At 35.8% G+C, this 27,369-nt stretch overlaps 1 protein-coding gene across 1 annotated transcript; it reads left to right on the top strand.

Moving 5' to 3' along the window:
• Positions 1 to 82: 82 nt before the first annotated feature.
• On the top strand, positions 83 to 26,840 carry LOC131157718 (probable serine protease EDA2). The gene is made up of 12 exons (XM_058112066.1): positions 83 to 531; positions 1,053 to 1,178; positions 1,866 to 2,021; positions 19,544 to 19,726; positions 20,102 to 20,218; positions 21,245 to 21,298; positions 21,383 to 21,454; positions 22,402 to 22,607; positions 22,774 to 22,868; positions 24,786 to 24,860; positions 25,479 to 25,562; positions 26,476 to 26,840. Exons 1-12 carry the CDS (start codon positions 349 to 351, stop codon positions 26,589 to 26,591), a joined length of 1,467 nt encoding a protein of 488 aa, XP_057968049.1. The 5' UTR covers positions 83 to 348; the 3' UTR covers positions 26,592 to 26,840.
• Positions 26,841 to 27,369: the final 529 nt, after the last annotated feature.

Raw genomic sequence — 27,369 nt, 5'->3', positions numbered from 1 at the left:
TTACTTGTTTTATTATATTATATTTATAAATAACAAACAATTATCCCAAGCAACACGTGTGTCTAAAGAAAGGTGGGAAAAAAAAAAAAGGGAAACAGAGTCGATCTTACAAAAATAAACTATGGCATTATAAATGTGAGGTGCCGGTGGTGGCGTGGTGCCACCGCAAGGAGGTGCCGGGTGCGGTCCTACCCTTCCAGCAGGCAGCAGATAAATGCCCGAATGGGTAACGTTAGAACCGAAGTAAACAAACAGAAATTGCTACGAAGCTCTCTGTCTTCAAAACTGAAAGCTGAAGGCTGACGCAGAGCAGAAGGTGGAGGTGGAGGTAGGGTTGGGAGACAGAGGATGTGGAAGAAGGAGCAGAGCGTGAACATGATGCTTGCGTTAATCGTCTCGTCGATCCTGTTGATAATTTCCTTCACCGATGGCGCCTTTACGTCTCGGATGCTTCAACGCGCGACTGACTCCTATTACTTAACCCAGGAGGAACTCTGGTTCAATCAGACTCTCGATCACTTCTCCCCTTATGTAATTTCTCTATCCATGTCTTTAATTCCTCCCTCGTACCCAATTCTGCTTGGCAGTTCAATTGACACAATTTTCCCAATTTGTATTTTGACGAATCGGTTGATTACTTAAGCTGATTTATTTTGAAGTTAATATACACCTCAGTGCATTTAAGGTTTGCGCGCATTTTGCGTGGGCACTTCGATAAAATTAATCTTGCTTTTGAAAAAAAAAAAAAACAACAATAAGTGAAATGTTCAATCTTGAGGTCTTTGGCCAAGTGACGCCCCTGAACTCCAAGTGGCATAAAACTTTTCATGAAAGGAATTTTTTACTTTGCTTTTTTTTTGGGTAAATGGAGGTAAAAATATGAATAGAAGCAGTCTCTTTTTTTCCCTCAAATTTTATGTAGGCCAATTTAATGAACTCGATCCATTTGAATCAAAGGTAAATTTATAACAACGTTATTTTATTTCATAAACTACCATTTTATTTTTTATTGCTGATCATTGTGCTGTCATTGATTACACTGGCATTTGCAGGATCGACGACAATTTAAGCAGCGCTACTATGAATACATGGACTATTTCCGACCTAATGATGGACCCATTTTTTTGACAATATGTGGTGAAACTTCGTGCAATGGGATAGCCAATGACTATATCAGTGTATGTTTAGCTACTTTGCCATGACTTGTTAAGGCATGGGGGAGTTTCATTTAACAATTAATGACTTAATTGTCTTGTGAACATGGACGCACGATATTTATAGGCATGTCAAATTATGAAAGAGAATGAATACTAGATTCATATTAAAAATAAGAAAAAACAACGGGGTTGGGGGGGGGGGGGTTTAGAGAGAGAATCTTTGAGTAGTCTTCTATTTTTTAAACCAATATCTTCATTTTTTTTTTTCAAACTGAATTCAGTTAGCATTATTACTTGATATCCTTCAAAGTGGAGACTAATTTGTGCAATGAAGATTACTGAGGAAGAGCGAATTATTGGGTACTGGTCTATTTTGTTTGTAAAGCATTCCAGCTTTTAGGTATGCCCTGAGCCAGCATAGTACTGCTTTATTCGCTGTAGCTGAACTTGTCCTAGGCCCAACACATTGCAAGCTTGTGTGGTGCGTATTAGTCTGTTTGGTATTGATATTTATAGGCTCTATAGATATTTGATTAGTTGATCTAATGAATTTACTATACATTTGGCATGTAGGAATGGAATGGAATAGAATAGAATCAAATTTGTAACTTGACTTTGCATGTTCTTCATTTTGAATTTTTTGATTCCATTTTGTGAACTAAATGTGATGTTATTAAGTAGAAAATTTTAATCTCATTTGTCTAACAGGTTTTAGCAAAGAAATTTGGTGCAGCTGTGGTTTCTCTTGAGCATCGGTATTATGGGAAGAGTTCCCCCTTTAAATCACTCACAACAAAGAATCTGGCATATCTTTCATCTAAACAAGCACTTTTTGATTTGGCGATTTTTCGTCAATATTACCAGGTAAGTTTTCTTTATGAATTTATTATATAATATGCTATTCATTATACAATATTATTTACCTACAATTGTTGCTTCTGATTTGCTAATGCAAGATGAATATATTATTATTATCTAGCATGCATGAAAATCTTCATGTCTCATTTTCCTCAACCTAATTGTAAATTATGTCAAGGTAATTATGACAGTTATATGCAATTTTTCTAAAAATTCTGAAGTCAGACCTCATTAAAATACGAAATATGCATAACAACCATGCATGAAGGGAAGGCATTGGTCAGACTGATGGAAAACTGAAGAAATTGAACAGATGCTGAGGTTTGGGTTAGTAATTTCATGCTAGCATTCCAAAGATGCAAACTGTGTCCGTAAACTAACAAGTTTGGCTTTGAACAGATTGCATTTAATCCTGAAACTATAATTTGCAAAGTTCTTCATGATATTAATATCAGATGTGGCAGCTTGTGAAGGGAGCTGTCTTGGTTTCTGTTGCAGGGTGCTGTTTTGCTTAGTCTGCTGCAGATCCTTTGTTTGTCTTAGTAGTCCCTTTCAGTTAGAATTTTCTTCTTTCTGTTGCAAGCTTTAGTTGTTTTTGCCTTTGGCCTGATGTAGCTGTTTTGTTTTATCTGTCTGGATTTCTTTTAACTGTTTTGATTGGTTCCCTATGCTAATATAATCTTCTTACTTTTGCCACAAATGAACAAATAAAAAAAAAAAAAAAAAGAGATTGCCTATGTTTCGTAGAATGCAATCTGTAACTAAAAATGACTTGTTTTAAAATAATAGGATCTGAGATAAGGATGCTGTGGAGGAGATACAATTTTTTTTCAGGAATGAGATGAGAGTTTGGTGACTAGTGGAGTACTGTTGCAGTGATATAGTAATGATAAAAAGATTAATGTTGATATTGGTGATGAGGGGTGGTCTGGTACTCTGGTAGGAGTATAACTATCTGGAAGCCTAGAAAAGAGAGGGAAGATTGTCAATGCTGTGGATGGATGAATTAAGAAGAGCTGGATTATCCTTTTTTTTTTTAAAAAAAAATTAGAAGATATTACTTAGACTGAATTGGAAGACTAAGTTCTGCTGCAAACCTGAAGGAATTATGTAAAGAACTGTTGCATTTTTTTTGTCCTCTTTAGAAACTGCTATAGCTACAAATGTTATGCATTATGGAAGCCAACTTTATATTGAAGTGTTAAATATAGACAATTTTGTAGATAAGGATCTTTTTTAACTTTGCTCTACTATCTTTTCAATGCAAATTCAAAAGCAATAATGAAAGGATAACAATCGATACCTACTCTTTTAATCTTAATTGCATCCGTTTTATTTGATCTTTTACACCCTTTATACGGTTAACATTTTGATTTTATTCTGTTGTATTTCATTTTCCTTCGATGTACAAGTCTTTTGATAATATGTTTTTGTTTAGAGTGGTGGAACTCAAGGTCTTAAATTTCGATTTCGACTCAAATTTCAAAGCTCCAGAAGTGTGGATATTTCAATGGAAATTTCGATTTTGATTTGAAAAAATAAGGGAAACAAGTAGTAAGAACATGGAATACTTTTATGAAGCTTTAGAAATGATTAATAGACATAATAATGTAAGTTTTAGGACTAATATATTACAAGTAAATACTTCTATGTTGTGTATAAGGTGGAAAAGTTGTAATATAGTATGTGCGTCAAACATATTTGTAAGATAATGCACATTAAACATATTTAGTGAATCAGTTAATAAAAATGAAATTTATAAATCATTTAAATATTATTTTTTATACAAATAATGATAATTTAGAAATGAGTGGTTAAATAAAATGTTGTTGTAAGTTTATTTTTTCATATAATTTTAAAAGCACTTGTAATAATCATTTGTTTTGCTAAAAATAAATTAAAAAAGAAATTTCATTTCACTCCTAGGTCCCTCATTTGAATTTTGAGAAAATTTCAATACATAGTTCAAATTTCGACAAGTTTCTCTAAAATTTCAAGATTTTGATAAATTTCAGATGATTTGTCGAGATTTTGATGGAAATTATGCAAGACGGAAATCAACTGCCATTTCGATTTCGAGGGTGACGGAAATCGAAAATTTCGACAATTTTGTGGAAATTTAAGACCATGGTGGTACTGTAGGGTATTTCTTTCTTTCTGTTTCAGGGGTTTATTTTTGTCATCAGTACTTCACAGATGAAATAACTGGATGGTTTGTGAGAATTGTAGTCTTCAAACTAAAACTTCTTTCATCATCTCGTCTTTCTTCTCCTCTATTTTCTAATGATAACTCTAAAATTCTCTCAATCAAGTTATATCATAGCATCAGAGCAAGCTTTGATCCTCCATGCTCGAGTATAGCAACCTGTCCAGCTGCAGAAGCATTGAATAAGCTGTAACTTGCCTACTAGCAACAACCAAGCTAAAAGCTTAAGGTCATATTATTTCAATTTATTCTACCTCAATATACCTGTGTCGAGCATAGTCCTACAACAATTGTGAGACAAATTTTCACTTGCTTGACTATACATTTCAGCAGCCTCATTACTCACCTTGAAAAGGTGCTTGCCCATTCAACACGACACTCTGAATTCCCAAGAAAATGATCACATTTTCAATACCAGTCACTAGTATGGCTTTAGGGTGTCACAATCTCATCAGCTGTTCGCAAGGCTCATCCCTAAGTCACAGTCTACTAGAGGAACCTGACTCTAATGCCAATCATAAATTTGTAAGGCTTGCTTGACCATGGAAGAGTTGAATAAGCTGTAACTTACTTACATGTAAGCACTCGACAATTGAGGCTATTGAGCTAAAAGGTTAAGCTCAAGTTACTTCACTTATTCAACCGTAGTGTTAATACCACATCAAGCACACTCCTGTGATACAGGATAATTTCTCGTGTTTGATTCGTTTCTAGCAGCTTCACCATTCATCTTTGTGGTGCTTGCCTATTCTGCTTTGCATTCTGATTTTTCCTTCGGTTCCAAGCTCACCAGCTTATTTCTCCCACATGTCCTAACGAGGGTTATGTAAACTTGTTTGCTTAGAGAGCCTTGTCATTGGCTGCGCCTTGCTCATAGTTCCGCTCCTCGTCCAGTGAAAAATCACCAGTTATCACATTGGTGACGACACCAAATGCTTCTCTGCCTTAAGCTGCTGCTTCTCTGGCTTTAGGATCTCACAGTTCACAGCGAAAGCATTGAAGAAGCTTTAACTAGCTTACTAGTAAGTGCTTAATAGTCGAGCTAAAAGGTTAAGCTCACCTATAACTTATTTAAACTTAATCTATATACTCATCTCAAGTACACTCTTCACCAATGTGGGATAACTTTTTTAAGTGATCATTCATTTCAGCAACCTGACTATTCATCTCATCGAAGCATTTCCATTGTTTGTGGTGCATTCTTTCTCTCTTTTTTTTTTTTTACTTTCCATTGCAAGTTCACAAGCTATTCTCTCTTTGGTTTGACTGCACCCAGGTGAGGTATTGGCATGATTTTCTATAGCATTCCCCGCTGTTGCGTTACACCTGTATCTGATTTTTAGGGTCTCAATACCATTATGCATTAATAGGTGGGAATAAAAATTACAGCTACAGTGGCCACTATGAGCTGTTACAGGATTGTTATGGGCGCTACAAGACTGTTACAAACTATATATATATATATATATATATATATATATATATATATATATTATCTTTATATTTTTTTTCTTCTCATTTTTCCTTTGATAAATCAATTTGACCAGCCTTATGAAGAGGAGGGAGAGGAGAAGATTATAAAGAAGGTGATAACAATACAAACTATTTCATATGGTATTTACAAGACACATTAGTTAAAGAAAAGGGTGTCTCCAGGCCATAAGACTCCCTGCTTTGCGAGGGTAGGGGGAGCGTTGTCACGGTGTACACAGCCTTACCCCTACTTTTACACAGACAGACTGTTTCTTTAGACTAACCCGGTCTCACAAAGGAGCAACCTTACCATTGATCCTGAAACTAAAGATGTAATCCTAAGAGGGGGGGTGAATTGGTTATTTAAAAATTATTTAGCGGAATCTCAGTTTATTTTAAACCTTTTAATTTATGCCAATCACAACCTCACTCCAATATCAACTGCAATATACTAATCAGCTAATGTACTAAACCAATCGACAATCCTAGGTATAAATGAAACTAAAAATACAATTAATTTTTTTTTTCTTAAACAAAATCAATAATCAGTCCTGAACTTCCTGCAACAATCAAATAATTTTTATGACAAGAATATAGTAATCTAAATCAGATAAATTAGATAATTATGCTTTGAGCAAGTTAAACAATCACCATAACTTTTACCTCAGCCAATCTCAATCAGATTCAAGTATCAGTACTTGTCTGAATTTTCAGCAAGAAATATAAATCATACAACTCTTCAAGGAACCAATTTATTTGCTTGAATAAACCACAATCAAAACTCAGCGTTCAACAATTTTTCCAACAAACTCAGAACATGCACGCAGATTATAAAGTACTGAATTTAAAGAGATAGGGAAAGAAGAGCAAACACCAGATTTTTTATAAGGTTCGGCTTACTGCCTACGTCCTTGCCTCAAGCAACGTGCTATGAGGATTTCCTTTACCATTTCGTTCAATAGGTGAAGTATACCTCTCTCCGTTGGTAGGTGGAGACCCTTCTCTAACAAGAATACCTTCTCGCTAGGCAACTATTCAACAACCCTGAACCATCAAAGTTTGCAAAAACAGCAATACAAAATATTCGTACAAGATAATCACTTGTTGAAATCTCGAGTATCCTTGGGTATATTGAGTAAATTAGGAAAGTAGTATATGTAGAAGATTGTATATTATTCTGTAGGGAGATTATTTACTTATTTAGAATCCTTGATTGTATTATATATTGTAAGATTAGGATGTACAAAATGTCAATCGAAGAAATAAAGAAATTCCATTCTGTTTTCATGGTATTGGAGCTAGGGTTTCTAAACCTTAGTTAGAAATGGCTGATGGCGCCGTCAACAGTAGAGGGTCGTGCTCCTTTGAAACTCTCGACGGTGACTCTGACGCCACCTCCATTGTGGGGTCTCTCAGATGGGGTCCAATGGCGGCATCGTGGCGACTCAAAGAACTCTTGTCGCAGCCGGCAAACAAGATCTGCGTCAATTGCTCGCAGATCGTACGACGTCTTCATGTGTCTCGAGTGCTCTGGCAAGCACCGCGGCCTCGTTGCTCACAACAGCTTCGTCCAATCGATGACAATGGACTCCTGGTCGGAGATCCATCTCAAGAAGATGGGCATGAATAGCAAAGCCGAAGCGGTGAGAGCTCGCAAGAGTGCCACCGAGGCCGACCGCAAGGATCGCGAGACTTGCGAGGAGGAAGAGTAGTACTGGTGCGACACTGAGGGCACCAAGTCCCGCGCTGCCAAGAAGCGCAAGGAGGATGCCAAGAAGCACGCCAAGGCCATCGCACGCAAGGCCAAGGCTCGCTGCCTGGCCGAGCAGGAAGAGAAAAGCCTCGAGAAGTTGCTGAGGAAGCCAGATAAGAAGGCCAGCCGCGTCTCCATCCTCGTTCCCAAAGTCACCAATGCAGAGCCTTTTATTGATTGGAAAATGTTGAGGTAGGGTCGTTCGGCGGACCAGACTTCGTTTAGTTATTGTACGGCTTCGTCTTCCACAAACATTTTTTCAGGTTCTTTAGCCCAAAGAGGTAATTTTTTGCAAGCCTTGAATATAACCTCTAAATCCAAAACTCCTTGGATTATCGATTTTGGTGCTTCTGACCACATGACTGATGTCTATCATCTTTTCTCATCATATTCACCCTGTGCTGGAAATTTGAAAGTTAAAATTGCAGATGGATCACTCTCGTCTGTCGCAGGCAAAGGGAATATCTGACTCTTTGACTCCATCACACTACAGTCCTTTCTTCATGTTCCTAATTTATCCTGCAACTTACTATCCATGAGCTAGTTAACTAAAAACTCCATTTGTTTTGCTAAATTTCTTCCATCTCATTTTGTTTTTTAGGACCTATCATCGAGGAAGACAATTAGCAGTGCTAAGGAATGTGAGGGACTCTACTACTTTGAGGAGGCAAATGTGAGTGAACAATGTAGAACTGCTATTTGTAATTCTGCATCTACTTTTAGGGATAGTGAAATTTTGTTATGGCATTCTTGGATGGGTCATCCATATTTTCAATATCTAAGACGTTTATTTCCTTCCCATATTTTCAAATAGAACGTCTTCTGAACTTCAGTGTGAGATTTGTGAACTTGCAAAATACCAACGTAATTTCTTTCCAAAATCCACATGCAAACCATCCAAACCCTTTAGTATGATTCATAGTGATTTATGGGGGCTCTCACGCTCTCTTAATCGCTCTCACACGAGATGGTTTGTTACTTTTATTGATGATATACTCGTATTTGTTGGGTTTACTTGTTGAAAGGTAAAACTGAAGTTCGTTCTATTTTCGCCAGTTTCCACTCCATGATTCAAACACAATTCCAAACTCACATTCAAATTTCACGTACTGATAATGGTACGGAATATTTCAATGATATCTTGGGACATTATCTTCAAGAAAATGGAATTGTTCATCAAAGTTCCTGTGTGGATACCCCTCAACAAAATGGGGTTGTTGAACGTAAAAATAGGCATATTCTTAAAGTAGCTCGGGCATTAATGTTCACTACAAATATGAAAAAATATTTTTGTGACGATGCCATTTTAACAACTACACATCTCATTAATCGAATGCCTAGTCGAGTTCTTTCTTTTGTCACTCCTCTCCAGAAACTTCAGGAATGGTTTCCTAACACTCGGCTCCACTCCAATCTCTCTCTGAAAATCTTTGGATGTACTGCTTTTGTTCATGTTCATGCTCACAATCGGGATAAATTGGAAACTCGTGCTATTAAGTGCGTTTTCATTGGTTACTCTCCTACTCATAAAGGCTACAAATGTTATGATCATGTCACAAAAAAATTGTTTGTTAGCCTTGATATCATGTTCTTTGAAACCACTCCTTACTTCCCAAAGCCCTTTCTTCAGGGGGAGAAATGGAGTGAAGATCGGTTCTTTGATTTCTCCGTTGATGAATCCGTGCCATACATTGAGTCTATCATTGCATCATTTCCTAAGTCTACCATTGCATCATTTCCTGACCTGCCATGTACAAAAGATCACTTAACCTTAGGGGGAGATGCAGAAAAGCAAAACAACACATTAATACTTGTTTACCCAAGAAACCCAAATACAAAGAATAGAGAGAATTTCATACCTGAGGCACCAAGAGAGTTGGAACCGGTGATAGCTCCGAACAATCATAAGTCCACGCTCAATCCCGATTAGGTAATAGATGATCATGAGCTCCAATCTGATGAGCCTGTACCCGATGACATCAATTTACCCATTGTAGTTAGAAAACAAACTAGGTCATTTACTCAATATCCTTGGTCAAAATACATGTCTTACAGAAGTCTGTATATAGAATATCGTGCTTTTACTTCACCTTGACAGGATATAAATTCCAAAGAATATTCAAGAAGTCTTGGAGATTCCTAAATGGAGGGAAGCTGTCATGGAGGAAATGTGGACTCTGGAAAAGAATGGAACTTGGGACGTTATAAATTTGCTAATAGGGAAGAAGCCATTTGGTTGTAAATGGGTCTTCACAGTGAAATATAGAGCTGATGGGACAGTTAAACGATATAAAGTCAGACTCATTGCAAAAGGGTTTACACAGACTTATGGCATTGACTACACGAAGACATTTGCACCAGTGGCAAAATTGAACACAGTTTGGGTACTCCTGTCCTTGGCAGCTAACTTAGATTGGCCACTACAACAACTCAACATTAAGAATGCATTTCTAAATGGCGAACTAGAAGAAGTCTTTATGACTATACCACCAGGTTTCAGTAAGAAAGGTGAAGAAAACAGAGTATGCAAACTCAAGAAGTCCTTGTATGGACTCAAATAATCTCCTAGAGCATGGTTCGACAGGTTTGCAAAAGTGATTAAAAATCAGGGATATCGACAAGGGCAATCAGATCACACTATGTTCTTCCAACAGTCTGAAAGTGGTATGAAAACAATTTTGATAGTATATGTTGATGATATAATCCTAACTGGAGATGATACAGTGGAGATGGAAAGATTAAAGAAAGTCCTAGATGTTGAGTTTGAAGTTAAAGACTTGGGACAAATGCGGTACTTCTTGGGAATGGAAATTGCTAGATCAAAAAAAGGTATCGGTGTCTCTCAGCGAAAGTATATTATTGATCTCCTAACAGAAACTGGCATGCTTGGTTGCAAACCTAGTGAAACTCCGATTGAAGTTGTAAAGAGGGTCAAAGAATGTGGAATACCAGTTGAAAAAGAAAGGTACCAGAGATTGGTTGGTAAACTAATTTACCTGTCGCATATTAGACCCAACATTGCATTTGCGGTAAGTTTGGTGAGCCAACACATGCATTCACCGAAAAAGACTCACCTAGATGTTGTGTATAAGATCCTCATGTACCTCAAGGGTTCTTCGGGCAAAGGACTTTTCTTCAAAAAATGTGAAAGCAAGGAAGTAGAAATCTTCACAGATGTGGATTGGGCAGGATCAGCGGAAGACAGAAGGTCTAATACTGGATATTGCACCTTTGTATGGGGAAATTTGGTAACTTGGAGGAGCAAAAAACATAATGTAGTGGCCCAAAGCAACGCTGAAGCTGAATTCAGAGCAGTTGCACAAGGAATATGTGAAGGACTGTGGTTACAGAAACTAGTGGAAGAGTTACAAATTTTGGTGAAATTCCCTATCAAACTCTATTGTGACAACAAAGCAACCATCAATATCTCTCTCAATCCAGTTCAACATGACAAGACTAAACATGTGGAAGTGGACCGACATTTTATCAAAGAGAAGGTTGAGGAAGGAACCATCTATATTACTTATGTACCTACCAAGGAACAAACTGCAGACATCTTTACTAAATGGTTAGCACGACAGAACTTTGACGATTTCATTGGCAAGTTGGATATGATTAATATCTATGATCCAACTTGAGGGGGAGTGTTGAAATCTCGAGTATCCTTGGGTATATTGAGTAAATTAGGAAGGTAGTAAATGTAGAAGATTGTATATTATTCTGTAGGGAGATTAGAATCCTTGATTGTGTTATATATTGTAAGATTAGGATGTACAAAATATTCAATCGAAGAAATAAAGAAGTTCCATTCTGTTTTCATCACTCTCAGTAGAGCAGAGTTTGTACAAGTTAAAGCATGATATACTTCAATAAATCAATATCAAATCGAAACTCATAGAGATATCAAAAGAATTCTGATTGTAGAATGAGGATTTAAGAAAATCAAATCAGAATTTCGTCTAGGGATTTCAGCAAAAGATCACAGCAGATTTTCAGAAAGTATATCAAGAGTATAACACAAATTTGAATTGTATGTGAGTATTGGTTACCCTAATTTGCGAAAAGTAAACTTTATATAGAGTAGGGAAGATTGTTATCGTTTTCCCCAAGTTTGGAAACCAAATCATTCGAATTTGGAAAGAAATCAGTGTTGTTAACAAGTTTAAAACATAAACTTCAGTCACCTGAACCATGAGGTTAGTCGCCTGAACTTATTCAAAATAGCGCTTCAAAACAGGCAGTAGCAGTTCAGTCGCCTGACCCCAAGAGTTCAATTTCCTGATCCTGTTTTGTTTCCTTATTAACACTGCAGTAGTATATCAGTCACTTGATAAAGAATCATCAGTCGCCTGACCACTAAACTACATAGTGTTTTTCTTATTTTGTTTCCAAAACTTGTTTTTGTTAACTTTGAAAAGTATTTTAGATCTTATAAAAATATTTTCCATGTTCTAAATCAGGCCTCTAAGTCCAGAATAAATCCTAAGAGCTTCAAACACAATATTGAACTTAGAAGTACTTACATGAGACTCTAAAAAGTTATATACTAACTTTTAAACTAACATGTATCACTCCTTCTGAATGTAATATTTCCTTGCATAACATTCAACGTTCAGTGCATTCATAAGAGAAATACGTTCTGCATAACTTAATAGTCAGCATGTATAAACACAAGATTCAGTATGAACTACTCATGAACTCAATATTAATATTCAGCATGTATAAATTTCGTTATTCAGCATATAATCATGAAAAACTCATATCCTTTCATTATTCATTTCGCCTACAACTTCTCATGTTCATTTTGCCTATACATGTGAAAAACTTATATAACGCCCTCTCATTTTGCCGACAACTTCTCCCCTTTTGGACATCAACAAAAAGGAATAAATTAGAAAATAACGTGTAAAACCTCAAAGTACCAATAAGCAGCATTCAGTGCACAAATACGAGGTCCAAAATTCAGGAAGCAATTCTCAAATATTCAGTAAGATGTCCAACATTCAGTGTGCACAATAATACACAATAATATCCATATTCAGCATGCATTGCACAATATCTAGAATAACAATAATTGGAGAAAGTAGCAATTAAGAGAAGAAAATAATAAGAAGTCTAAACAGCAAAGAAAAATAACAAGTATCAAAATATTACAACCCAATTGTTTTCAGTGAAAGAGATTAAAAATATGAATTTAATCTGCATCTTCATCACCACCATCAGAGGCAGTACCCTCTTCCTCCTTCTCATCATCATCATCATCATCATCATCATCATCATCATCACCATCTCCCAAGCTCGTCTCCATGGGAGCCTTCCCTCTCGAAGTGGAAGAACCGTCCATATAGCTTTTAATGCGCCTGTGCTTTTGATCAAAGGAAGTCAAGTTGGTCTGAAGTGCGTCATATTTCGTCTTCATGTCTCCATGAAACTCGCGCAATTGAGAATCCATATGATGACGATAGTCGATAAACCAGGTAGGAGCATTAGTATTGTGTACTGAAGGTGTGGGTGGTGCATCCTGCTGTGGTTCCTGAGCTGGTTGCTGATATGCTTGAAGTCCTGTATCTTCTCTAGGAGCTCTACCATACTTAGGGATCCATCCTAGGTCCCGATACTTTTCATATCCCATATGAAAAGTAGTCATAGTGTGTGTGTATAATGAATAATGTCGATGGGTTGGTAACTCCTAGATGATCAAAGACTAAGGTTAAAATTCCTCCATAAGGAAGAATTACCCTACGTGCTTCTTCTTTGGAAATCATCCATCTAAGAATCAGGCTTGGCAAATCTAGGCGCTTCCCTTTATATAGACACCACATTACAAAACAATCCAAATAGGATAGATGGTCACGAGACCCTACCCTAGGTAGAATATTGTAAGTAATGAGGATATGTATAATCCTAGTTTCAAGGTTAAGCTGCCGGTATAATGGAGGGTGACCAAAATACACAGGTTTTTCGCTCATTATCAATGGTAAGAACTCTTCTAGATCGAAGTCCTAAGCCACGATCCTAGATTGTCCTAGTTGTGGACATTCAAACTCACCAGCTTGGATCCTAAATCTAGTGGCAAGTGTTTGTGAAGTAAGAGCAAAAGCCTTATCCATTACAGTGGTTGTGTACAAATTTTCACCCTTTACCATGTTGGCATAAAATAACCTAAGTAAGTTAGGATATACACCCCTAGGTTAATACGTAATGAATCTTTCCCAACCTATAGAATTAAACATTTGCAGGATATTTCAACATCCAAGACCTTATCGAGGATGGGTTCTGTGGATCTAATGTGCTCGCGGTACATTCTCCTTGCCTGGGGGGAGACCAACCACTTTTGAATATCCTCAGAGTCATCCTTCCCGGAAGTTGAGCTTCGGTTTGCCCTTTGCTTAGTCCTTGGCATGGTTCTTGAAGAATATGTTCGGTTGAATCGGTTAAAATTAGTGAAAGAAGAAAGATATGGAGGCTTTATGAAGATTAATCGATGAAATCTTTGTGAGAGAACACTTAGAAGTGAAGGAAGAGCCTTTGGGAGAGGAGAGAACCGTGGTTAGTAGTTTGAGGGCTTGAAGAATTAGGGCTTTTACGAACATAACACAATTATATCTACGCAGTTTTGGCGCCTAACTTGAAGCAGTCAGTCGCCTGACTTGTCTATATTTTAAAATCTCACAGGTCAATTGCAAGTCAGTCGACTGATCTCGAAGGGTCAGTCGTCTATCCTTTAGAAATTTTGACTACTTGCTCTTTTGATTCGAACACTCATTCTAATGAATTTCTCCTTCTTAAATCACTTCTCTACAGTGTAAACCTAGTTCTCATCGTATTGAGATGAACTGGTCCTATGAAAGAGGTTTTGTGAAAATATTTGCCCATTGTTCAAATGTGTTTACGAATTCAAGAATAATATCTTCCTTTTGCACATGATCTCTAAGGAAATGATGTCTTATATCAATATGCTTGGTCCTAGAGTGAGATATAGGATTTTTAGAGATATTTATGGCGCTGATATTATCACATTTAATGAGCACAACTGAATATTCCAAGTTAAAATCTTTGAGTTGTTGTTTCATATACAATGTTTGTGCACAAAAATTACCTGTTGCAACATACTCAGCTTCAGCAGTGGATAACGCCATAGAATTCTGTTTCTTGGAGAACCAAGAAGCCAAAGAACGTCCTAAGAAGTGGCAAGTACCACTTGTACTTTTTCGGTCTATTTTACATCCATTGTAATCCGCATCTGAATAGTTGATAATCTCAAATACTGTATCTTTAGGATACCATAAACTTAAGTTTATAGTACCTATCAAATGCCTCAAGATTCTTTTAACCGCTATTTGGTGAGATTCTTTAGGTGCTGCTTGAAATCTAGCACACATGCAGACACTGAACATAATGTTAGGTCTACTAGCCGTCAAATAAAGCTAGCTACCTATCATGTCTCGGTAGCATTTAACATCTACCGGTTTTCCTTGCTCATCTTTGTCTAGACTAATAGAAGTGCTCATTGGAGTTCTCAATGGCTTGCCACCTTCTATATCAAATTTCTTGAGCAAGTCCTTTATGTACTTTGATTGATTGATAAATGTTCCATTTTTGACTTGTTTGATTTGAAGACCAAGGAGATACGTCAATTTGCCCATCATACTCATTTCAAACTCTTCTTGCATGCATCTAGCGAATTCTTTGCATAATTCCTCATTTGTAGCACCAAAGATAATATAATCAACATAGATTTATATGATGAACATATTGTTGTTTTTAGATTTTATAAATAGGGTACTATCCATTTTTCCTTTAGTGAAGCCATTTTCTAACAAGAAGCCACTCAATCTTTCGTACCAAGCTCTAGGAGCTTGTTTTAATCCATATAAGGCTTTTGTTAGTCTAAATACATGATTAGAAAAATGAAAGTCCTCAAAATAGGGGGTTGTGCTGCATATACTTCTTCATTGATGTACCCATTCAAGAATGCACTTTTCATATCCATTTGGTAGAGTTTGAAGTTCTCGTGAGATGCATAGGCTGGTAGCATTCGAATTGCTTCCATTCTAGCTACGGGAGCAAAGGTCTCATCATAATCTATACCTTCTTCTTGATTGTAACCTTGAGCTACCAATCTAGCCTTATTATGGATTACAATGCCATTTTCATCCTTCTTATTCCTATAGACTTATTTAGTGTCAATTACTGAATGATCAGCGGGTCTAGGAACTAATTTCCAAACTTTGTTCCTTTCAAATTGATTTAGTTCCTCTTGCATGGCTGCTATCCATGACTCATCATTAATTGCTTCATTTGTGTTCTTGGGTTCCTCTTAAGATAAGTACGCATAATGATTGCATAGATTCTTTAATGAGGATATAGTGGACACCCCTCGTGATGGTTCACCTATGATTTGGTCCTTAAGGTAATTCTTTACGAATTTCCATTCCTTAGGCGATTCAGATTGATCTAGAGAGTCATCATTCAATGGTATGTTGGTTTGGTTACTCTCGTCCTTTATTTCATGAATTGCTAGGTCTTCTAAACTCTTTCTTATTTCTAAATCATCAACATCAGCAAGTTTAGAAGAAAATGGGTTTACCTCATCAAATGCTACATGAATGGATTCAACCGAAGAAAGGGTTCTTTTATTGTAGACTCTAAAAGCTTGGCTGTTTACCACATATCCTAGGAAGATTCCTTCATCTGATTTAGCATCAAATTTTCCCAGGTCCCTTTTATCATTTAAGACAAAACACTTACATTCAAATACATGGAAGTAAGATATATTTAGTCTTTTACCCTTCCAAAGTTCATATGGGGTTTTATCTAGGTTGGTCTTAATGGATACTTTGTTCATTACTTAACAGGCAATGTTCACCACATCAGCCTAAAAATATTTAGGCAGGTTATGCTCATTTAGCATTGTCCTAGCCATTTCCTGAAGTGATCTATTCTTCCTTTCAACAACTCCGTTTTGTTGAGGTGTGCGTGGTGCTAAGAAGTTGTGAGAAATTCCATTATCCTTCCTTTCGACATCTCTATTTTTGAATTCTCCACCTCTATCACTCCTAATGTGTAGAACACCATACCCTTTTTCATTTTGAAGCTTCTTACAAAGGTTGGTCAGCATTTTACGCACTTCATCCTTGGAGGATAAGAATAATATCCAGGTAAACCTGGAATAGTCATCAACTATGACAAAAGCGTATTGCTTTCCTCCTAGGTTGTGTTTTAGTTGGGCCAAACAGGTCTAGATGAATTAGTTCTAGTGGCCTACTAGGGGAGATATGTTGCTTCTTCTTAAAGCTAGTCTTGGTTTGCTTCTCAAGTTGGCAAGCATCATAGACGTTGTATTTTATGAACTTTGTGCTAGGTAACCCCTTGACTAAGTTCTTTTTAGCTAACTTGGACAACAGGTCCATGTTGGCGTGTCCTAGTCTCCAATGTCATAGCCAACTAGCTTCATTTAAGGCTGTGAAGCATTTAACTTCTTGAGATACCAAGTTTTCAAAATTTATGCAATATACCCTGAGAATTCAGTCGCCTGATCCTGTTCTTTTTCCTTATTACACCGTAGTAGCATATCAATCGCCTGATAAAGAATCATCAGTTGCCTAACCACTAAACTACTTAGTGTTTTTCACATTTTGTTTCCAAAACTTGTTTTTGTTAACTTTGAATAGTATTTTAGACCTTATAAAAATATTTTCCATATTCTAAATCAAGTCTTTAAGTTCAGAATAAATCCTACTAGCTTCAAACACAATATTAAATTTAGAAGTACTTACATGAGACTCTAAAAAGATAAATACTAATAAATTCCTAAGTCTTCATGTTGCTTCAATAATTGTTCGTGCTTTGATCATCTCTTCAATATTCTTCATATTTCTCATGACTTGTAGCTTTAATTCTAAGCTTCATTCAATCTCTTCAAGTAGGATCACTTTACTTTGTCAAATACTTGATTCCTGAAACTTAACTTAAAAGCACACTTAGTAACCTTAATTTGTTATCATCGAAATGAGATTAAGCCTTGTTAGGCCAACAGATCCAAGGCCCACCCTCTTGCAATATTTTTAAAAATATTTTGATAATATTAGTAGTTGGTTTTAATCTTGTTCAAGTGTTTATAATTTATTTTTTAGTAATAATTTTTTTTAAATTAAATTTGTGATAAATTATAAGATAATCATACCCGATGGCACGGAAGCCTTGCGCACTAGTGTGACAACTTTTTTATATTGTTATTTAATATTGAGTTATGTAGTATAGCTGAGTGGTATAAATTTATTAGATTTTTTAAACTATGGCTAACAAAATAATGGAACTTTTAAACATTGCATGTTTTTGTGTGCCTAATAGGTTAACAAGCTAATGTATACTTTTGTATTAATTTATTCAAAGCAAACATGATTATCTTAAAATAAAATAAAAATTATAATTTTTTGAGTAATAGCATTTTTAAACCAATGTAAAATTTGATTTGCTTAATAATGTTAGTAAGTTACACTAAAGGATCCAAAATACATTAAAATCTTTCAAAGAAGGGTTAAGGGATTAAAACATGCAAATACCAATATAGAGAAGGTCATATATGCTTTTAAAAATATCCACATCCATTACACCAACTTCTTGTCTTGTAACGTATGGTACTTGAGCCTTCCACTATTTAACATCTGCTACTCTAGTTTCCGCTGCAGCTGTTACTGTTCTGTTATTCTCTACCCACTTCCAACTATTTAAAACAATGAGTACCATTCACTTGCTCCTAGAGAGTCTTGCCACGGGTCGCCCTTGCTCCAAGTGCTGCTCATTGTCCAAAAAATTTCTCCATAGTAAAATAACACTGCAGGGAACATCAGCTGCTTGTCTGGCTTTAGGGTTTCACATTGAGTCTTACTTTTTCTTTTTTTGTTCATTGCTCATTCATTACTGTTGTCCCACATTGGTGTGTGCTGTGATTACTCTGTTTTCTGGCTGAGGTTTCCTTCCCTGCTTCTGGTGTTCTTTTGGTTGGCTGGACAATATTTTCTGTGTCCTACACTGTTTAGCACTTCCAGGGACATCAGCTGCTTGTCTGGATTTAGGGCTTCACATTGAGTCTTATTTTTTTATTTTTCAGTTCATGTCCATTCATCACTATTGTCCCACTTGGTGTGTGCTGTTATTACTCTGTATTCTGGCCAAGGTTTCCTTCTCTGCTGTCTGGTGTTCTTTTCTTTGCCTGGACAACATTTTCTTTGTGTCCTGCAATGTTTAGTGGGCTGGTTCTATGGCTTTCACATATAAAGGGCCAACTGATAGTGTCAATGTGCAGAATTCAATTAGCAACATTAAATTGTTTGGGGGTGGTCCTTGAAGAATTGATTGTTTTGGTATTGGTTATAATTATTTTGATGCGTATGTTTCCTTATGAAGAAGACAAAATCACACAATTGATCGTCACTAGGATCTCCATACAAAACCTGCATGGGCTAAGAAGTTGGTAATAGTGGATTCTAAAATCAAGAACCCATCCAGTTATAAATATTTTGTATCTTTTGCGGATGATTTTTGTACGACTTATGATTTAGTTATATCTGTTAAAATACAGGTCTGAGTTCCCTAATGTTTTTGTTTCCCTAATGTTTTTGTCCAATTTTATGATGAAATAAAGAACCAATATGGCATCACTATTAAATGTTCTGACAATGCACTTGAATTCATTCAAAAATGGATTTCCTTCTTTATTTAAAAGTGATCATTCATCAAACTGTTTGTGTCTATAGCCTCTATACTCAGAAGAATGGTGTTGCTAAAAGGACATCTAGAGAAATCTTTTTATCTCTACATTTGTACGCGTGCCTGTGTGCTGTTTGTGTACGTTATGCAATCTCTAAGAGTCAATAACTATGGATATTCTTATGTTTTCTATTTTTTGTTAAATTTGGTAACTTTTTTTTTTTTTAAAGTTTTTGTTATACTATTCATGCAGTTATGTCTTATTTTGCATACTAGTAGTTGTAGCAGTGCAATGACATGAAGTTGATACCCTTTTTTTCTTTTCAGGAGGATGTTATATAGCTGTTCTAATTTTTCATTTTTTAATAACATTTTGTCTTGTAGGAATCCTTAAATGCAAAGCTCAACAAATCGGACATTGAAAATCCATGGTTTGTCATTGGTGTTTCATATTCTGGAGCTCTTAGTGCGTGGTTTCGTCTAAAGTTCCCTCATTTAACTTGCGGAAGTCTTGCAAGTTCTGGTGTTGTCCTTGCTGTTTATAACTTCACTGAATTTGACCAGCAGGTGAATTTTATCTGAAGAACATCAATACAGTTCAACTTGTAGTTAAACACCAGGCTTTCATGTGAAGGGTCAAAAGGAATTCACCAAGGGTGTGCCTGTTCATGTACACTGGAAAGTTCATTTACATGACAAAAAATCAACAAAATAGACTACATTGTGTACTTATATTTGGAAGCTGACCCCAAATCCCAAACTGTAGTGTGTGTAACCATTTACTTTTTAATTACTAAAAGTGAAGTTTCATTTCCCTCAAAAGCCATTTACTTTTAGTTTATGCCTGTTGAGCTCTTAGTTTTATTCTGCAAAGCCTGCCTATTCTGCAAATCTCCTCCTGTGTCTTATCAAGTAAGACATCTCCATCTCTTTCTGATGCAGATTGGTGAGTCAGCTGGCACAGAGTGTAAAGCTGCACTGCAAGAGATTAACCAACTTGTTGAGCACAGGCTTGCAGTAAATGGAAAAGCATTGAAGACATCCTTTGGTGCAGCTGAGGTTTTGAATTTTTTTCTTCCCTTGTAACAACTGATCATGGTATGCTTTCTGGAGATAGAAATGGTGCAGGTTACCTTTATTACAACCTGCTTAAAAAATTTCAAACCTCTACTTGTTCTCTGTCCACTAGGGCAAGGATGAGGCAGGACAAGAAACAGAATTGGCCTTCCTTGACATATAAAAGAAATAGGTTTATTTTAGTTTTAATCATGTGCTAAACATTTCAAAATCTTAAATATGCTCAGAATAGATTTCTAACATGATTAGATGACCGTCATAGTATTCTTCCCTGACCGCTAAAATATTGAGATGGCAGGTTGAAAGGTCCTTCATGTTCAAGTGCTCAAGCCTTGCTAAGACGAGGCTGATCATTCATAAAATCTTGAATAAATTTTCAATAATGTTTGTTCCTAATAATTAAGTTATCATAGAACAAAAATTCGTTTATTGTTGTACCTACGCCATTAGTTAGCCCCTTTGAAAACTTACAGAAGGCCAGAATATTGTTAGAGTGACATAAGTCACAATCCGTGCATACTTGATGTTATGAATGAATTTTCTGAGTCCCCGTTCATTATGGTTTTCTAGAATTATTTTTTATTAAGAATTTTCCTCTATCATTTTGGCATTATGTTTGAACATGTATTCTTGCAGCTTGGCAGCCTGTAAAATGTAGTTTAATGTTTTTTTATGGTGCAAGATTATGTCTCTGCAACCATGATGTATATGTACTACCTTGTATATTCAAGGCTATATGCTTGCAGTGTGTTTTGAACCATATACCACTGGAACTTTTTGTCCCTGGAATTAAATGTCTGTAATCAATCATTAAAGACCTCAACTAAAAAAGAAGGAAAATTGACAGCTTACTTCCTTCAAAATCATAATGAAATGTCCAACTTCACTACTAAGCATTGCATCACTATACTCCTGCACTATACTTCTGCACAAGGTATTTCTTTTTCATTCTTATTTGGTTCTTGACTTCTATCTGTGTTTTTTTTTTTTTTTTCTTTTTTTTTTCAGCTGGATAATGATGCTGATTTCCTGTATTTTCTGGCAGATGCCGCAGTTACAGCGGTAGGCACACTGGCACAGTTTTTCCTCCAGCTGTCAATTTTCCTGTTCTTTCAGGTTAATGATTTCTGTGTTGGAAATTTGCAGTTTCAGTATGGAAATCCAGACATACTATGCTCCCCACTTAGTCAGGCAAAGAAGGATGGACAGGATTTGGTGGTATGCTCCTCTTTCTAGGCATGCATTTGGTTCTCATCATTAGGATGTTTTAAAGGGCATGGGAGTATATTCAGTTGGAATAGCTGATTGACTAATAAATTATTTTAACTTTGATTTGTGCTTTTTTGTTCGGGTGGTGGTTTTTTTTTTGTTTTACCTTTTTTTTTTTGGGGGGGGGAGGGGGGGCGGGGGGGCAGGGAGTGGGGAAGAGATTATGCTGTGATTAGCAGTCCTAAAAGAAATTTATGATCCAGCTGGTGGAGACAAATAAAGTAGCAACACTTACTATCTGCTATTCATATTTTGGTTGCATAATCCCCTGTTCTAAGATTTTTCTGTGATTAGCAATCCTACGTCTTAACTAGTAAAGTAGACAAACTTAACCATGTTTTGCAGTCATGGCACAATGTTCACTTGGAAAGGGTTTGAAAGTGGCCAATGGTTTAAAGCTACATGATGATTTTGTTGGCATGGAAATTTTATGTGGCTGCCGATGCTGACAAACTCCAAAATCAATATTTCTTGCTAGAATTTCGATATTTTTTTTCCTTGCATGCATGTCAATTTCTAGAACATTTTTTTTTCCTGATGAAATATTGCCAATATTTCCCAAATCTACCGCTGTTTTTTTGTGAAAGAAAACTGGGTTTAAACATCTGACCACAATTTGATTCTCCTGAAACTTGGATTTTTTTAAACATAGTATGATAATGTTAATAATGAACTTACAAATGCAAAAGTTGTTTCACAATTTCATTAACCGTTAATTGATATTAAATTCATTCACCCATCTCATCTGTCCAAAAGTTTTGAAGAAAAACATATGGGATTGGCATCATGATCATGATCACTGTTATTTATAGGTTTTGTTTTGGCTCGCTTCCAGGCAATTACTGCTTTTTTTACAGTTTTTTGGGCCGATGTCCTGAACAAAATATTTTGTGCAGGATGCATACGCCACATATGTGAAAGACTACTATGTTGGAAGTTTTGGTGCTAAAGTTCAAACATATAATCAAGACCATCTGAAAGACATTGCTGTTGGGGAAGACAGCTCTGACCGGTTGTGGTGGTTCCAAGTTTGTAGTGAGGTTGCATATTTCCAAGTAGCACCTTCAAATGATAGCATCCGCTCTTCAATGATTAACACGAGGCATGTTTCTCTCTCTCTCTCTCTCTCACATACACACACACACACACCACTCACACCTGTATGCACGCCCTTGACTGAAGGTAAGAGCATTGAAGAAATTTCTCCGTAGTGTATGAGTTTGTGCATTTTACATTCTTTTATTGTACAAAGTATTGCAATGTGGCAGATATCACTTGGACCTCTGCAAAAATGTTTTTGAAGAGGGCATTTACCCTGATGTCGATGCAACAAATATATACTATGGAGGCACAAAAATAGCAGGTCCATATGGAATCCTCTCTACTTTTATCTTCCTGTCTAAAAAATATCTCTCCTTTAAAGGAAATGAAAAAAATTGGCTAATATTAGCTCATTGATTACTCTCTCATGATGGTTATCTCCTTATCTGTCTTTATATTTGTCCTTTTTTTCTTGGCAAAAAAATAGGCTCCAGTATCTTGGGTCATGACTTTCTCAGTATAATTGTATCTGTAGACCACAAACTACCATAATTATTTTAATTTTTTAATTAACTATTAAATTAATGGTAATGACACAGGACTTGCCTTTTTAGTCAATTTGCATAACCCTTGCTAATGAAGCCATATTGATTCTCATTTTTTACTATCTTATTTGATCTGTATTCTTTGTTTGTAAAAGAATTTTATCTGCCACAATCAATGGACTACCGGCAACTCAAGGGTGTAGGAGGACAGATTCATTTCATAATCCCTAGTTGTTCTTGGATCTTTGGGATGAATTAGAGAGAATTGCCTCATGGGCTCAGGTGGGATCCCTTAGGAGCACAGGGCCATTAATCTTTCCTGTTAAACTCAAATACCAACCATGTGTCCTCCTTGTACAGGTCTCCCTTTCATCTATTCTTCCACGAAGTTTCTTTCTTTTCCTAAAAACTGGATGTTTTCCCACTTAAGTATCCATGAAACCTTTCTTTTCCTAGAACTGCCTGTTTACTTACTATGAGTAAGCTGCTTGTGTGCTTTATGGGGATTGTGTGATAAATAAATTTTTTAAAAATAATTTCACTTGCGGAAGCAAATTTTAATCATGGAAACATGAGAATTGTATGGACAAGTTACACTTGTCATGGGATAGAGTAGTTTTATTGCTTGTCTTTTTGGGCTTTAGTTTCAGCGGTGCTCTTGAGGTTTCTCTGTGACTATGCAAGGATTACCAAGGCATTGGTTGTGATGAGTAAATAAGGGCAAAATTATGAAAATTAGACCACAAGAAAATAGTTCAACCATCTCTTTATATGTAAGTGTGTGTGTGTGTGCATGTGTAGTTTAAGTGCTTATAGATTAGTAAGAAAGAGATACATAATTCCTTGGCACATATGTATGCAAGTTTTGAAGCATATGATCAATGCCATATTTAGATGATTATTGATATTTAATTAGGCATTGTACATATCATGAGCATTTTGCCAATTAAGATGATACAATTAGCAAATGTTGTTCTATGGTTTCTTGCTGATTAGGGATTTTGAAAGTAGAAGCATCAAATTTTGAAAATACGTTTAAAACTTGCAGAACTTGCTTGCACTCGGACAATTGTTTGCTCAAGAGTAAGGGAATCACTATTGTACAGTGGAATAAGAAAAGGGCATCATGGTTGCTTTTGTGAAGAGAAACAAGAGAGGGGTGAGGGAGAGGTAATATGAGAGTGGCATATTGATCAAGATGAAAATTTGAAGTAAAAGAGTTAAAGGGGACTTGAAACTTTTCAAGATTCATTTGTTTTCTATTAGTGTTTATTTATCATCTTTTAGCATAAAAAGAAAAAGAGGTTTGCTATCATTTTAAATTGCTCATATTTTATGTTTCCATATTATTTAAACTTCATGGACACATTTTCCTCTTTCACCTTCTATTTCATTCTCACTCATTTGTTAAATAAGTACATTGTGTTTGCTCAACTTTCTAAAGATTTGTTTGCTACATTGTTTAATTGCTTAGTGTTACCATGCCACATTCTCTCTCCATGTGTTCTTCTTATATTGTCCATTCAGAAAAATAGAAGGGTAAATTATGACTGTCTTGACTCAGGGATGCTAAGATTTGGTTGAGTTTTTATGAACAAAATTCTTGTCTATATATTTCTTCCTGAGTATTAAAATAAAACAATCATTGATATTTCAACCGCAAGTTGTGTTCTTATGGGAATTTGAATAAGCAGGTTCAAAAATAGTCTTTACAAATGGCTCACAAGATCCCTGGCGCCATGCATCCAAACAAACTTCATCCACAGATTGTGAGTATTCATTTGCTTTTTTGATTAATATTGTCATGTTTGGAATTTATTTAGTCTGTGGGTATGATTAGTATATGGATGTTGGGGCAACTGAGACATGGTGCCTGTGTTTCAGATTTTAAAAAAAAAAAAAAAACATCTACCCGACATTTTTGCCAGTTCCTAAGAGTTATGGGCGGTGATCGATGTGCACCATGTGCAATGAAATATGAAAATAATTTTTTGATACACTCTTAGCCATTGGTCAATTTTTTCTTTGAATGACATGTACATAATGGGGACTTACTCGCCTTGCATTTTTCAGGACCATAAATCTATTGGGATGATTAAGAATTAGGGTGTTTGGTCCATCATAATAGTTATACATCAATGACTCGAACAATCTCACATCACTTGGTTTGTAAAATGGAATAAAATAGAATGAAAAGGCCGAATGAAGAATATACACAAAGTAATAAATTTGATTGCATTCTACTCATGTACCAAACATATAATTAGTAGATTAACTTCTATGTGATTTAATGAATTATTTTTCAGGATTATATATGACTTTGATATAATTTTTTTTTCCTTCATATTTAGCTTCATTTACTAAGACTTGTGACTGAAACTTTCCAGTGCCATCGTACATGATCTCTTGTCATAACTGTGGTCATGGAACTGACCTACGAGGATGTCCCCAAATTCCTTTAAACCTTGAAGGTATGTGCAGTTCACTTCAGCTTTTGTGGTGCCAGTACAGGCACTCCAGCCAAGAGTATGAAGCCCTCTAAATCCCCGAAAAGCTTACACTTGATTATGATTATTTAATTATAAGAAGCGTTTCTGCAGCTATGTTTCATTGGCATGAACCAATGTTTTGAAAGGCTCAACCAATGCTTGCCTTGAGGCTTGCTTCAATGTATGGCATGCCTAAAGGGCTTGAGACTCAATCTAAAATACCAAATCCCAAAAAGGCTAATGCATTATAACTGGAGGCTTACGCATTTATACAAAAGATACAACTTTTGTGCTTTTCTAGTTGAGGCTTACACATTTTGGGCATGTGATTCCTAAAAGTTTTGAACCTCAGTCTTTCTAAAATAATTTAGAGTTGTATCTTGGATCCTGAAATTAATTTTAACTTAGTAATGTCATAGGTATCTCTTGTCATGATTTACGTAATGGATATACTAATGCAATTTCTGAATGCTTGACAAGTAATTTGCAAATTCAATTTGATTTTTTCACATTATATTTATGATTTTATTAATTTTTTATTATTTTTTTTGAAATATATGTGATTTATACTTATTTTTATCAAAAATGAAATTTTCAAAAGGTCTATACCCCAATATGCCCTTAAGACGTATGCCTTGCCTCTTAAGGGTTAAAACACCTTGCTTTACGGCTTTGCCTTTCAAAACAATTGGCATGAACCACGTGTGATAATGGATGCATGAAAATCAAGAAGAATAAACAGCCGTTTGAGACTCATTTATATATATATATATATATATATATATATATATACTGCTGATGAAAAGTAGCATGTACCCGTAAAATATTTGGGCAATTGGGTTTATACATAATATTTTCATCCCTTATATATACACTCTCTGATTCGTCTTTTCAGGCGATGCCCGGAATTGCAGCTCTCCTGATGCAGTTCACAAAGTCAGGCAACAGATTGTAGAGCACATAGACTTGTGGCTGTCTGAGTGCCAAGCCACTAAGAGGAGTTCTGCATGAGATAAATAGCTGCATATAATAACGTGAAAGATGGTACTGTCCACTAACCTGAGTCCGAGTTATTTGTCCTAGTACTTTGAAACGTGAGTCCGAGTTATATTGTCTTCGTACGACACATGTAATCGCTCATTTGAAAGAGGTCGCTCCTATGAGTTGTTTGAGTAGTTGTGTGCATTAGATAAATCCCAATGTAAAGTAAACAGAACATGTTTACTGTCATGCAATCGTACCTTTGTGTTTTCTTGTCTTCTTTTATTCTCCTTCTCTGGGGATTTTTCTGGGGCTGGTGAGGGCGTTTGTGTTGTTTTAAAATTAATTTTATAAGGAGAAAATAATTTATAAAGGTAATGTGAAAAGAAAAACCTGCAATCTTAAAATGATGATTGCGGAAGCTATGAAGAACCTGTAATTATTATTCAGTTTATGAAGACTTTGAAAGATTGGATTCGGGGATAAATTTTTTCCCCTGCGAGGATTAAAAAAAAAATGAAATTAGGCATCTGCATTATGAACCATCGTGATTTTTGTTAAAGAAATATGATATCCCTCCCTCTTTATATTTATTCACAATATGAAAACTCAAAAAAAAAAATTGTCTGAAACTTATCAAAATTTCAAATTTTAGCGAACTTGTTTAAATTTTAACTAAAAAATTAAATTTCTTTAGAATTCAAAAAGAGATTTAGGAGTGAAGTGGATTTCTTTCTTAATTTATTTTATCTTCTTTTTTTTTTTATTGAAACAAAAGATTTTTATGAGGGATTTTGAAGTTGTATAT

Source organism: Malania oleifera, chromosome 1 (assembly GCF_029873635.1).
Source record: "Malania oleifera isolate guangnan ecotype guangnan chromosome 1, ASM2987363v1, whole genome shotgun sequence".
Classification (NCBI taxonomy): domain Eukaryota; kingdom Viridiplantae; phylum Streptophyta; class Magnoliopsida; order Santalales; family Ximeniaceae; genus Malania; species Malania oleifera.
This window is presented reverse-complemented; position numbering and strand designations above follow the sequence as displayed.

Coding starts and splice junctions, on each gene's coding strand:
- LOC131157718 (XM_058112066.1), top strand. CDS start 349: ATGTGGAAGAAGGAGCAGAGCGTGAACATGATGCTTGCGTTAATCGTC. Junction 20,219..21,244: donor CATCCTTTGGTGCAGCTGAG/GTTTTGAATTTT, acceptor TTTTTTTTTCAG/CTGGATAATGATGCTGATTT. Junction 21,299..21,382: donor CAGATGCCGCAGTTACAGCG/GTAGGCACACTG, acceptor GGAAATTTGCAG/TTTCAGTATGGAAATCCAGA.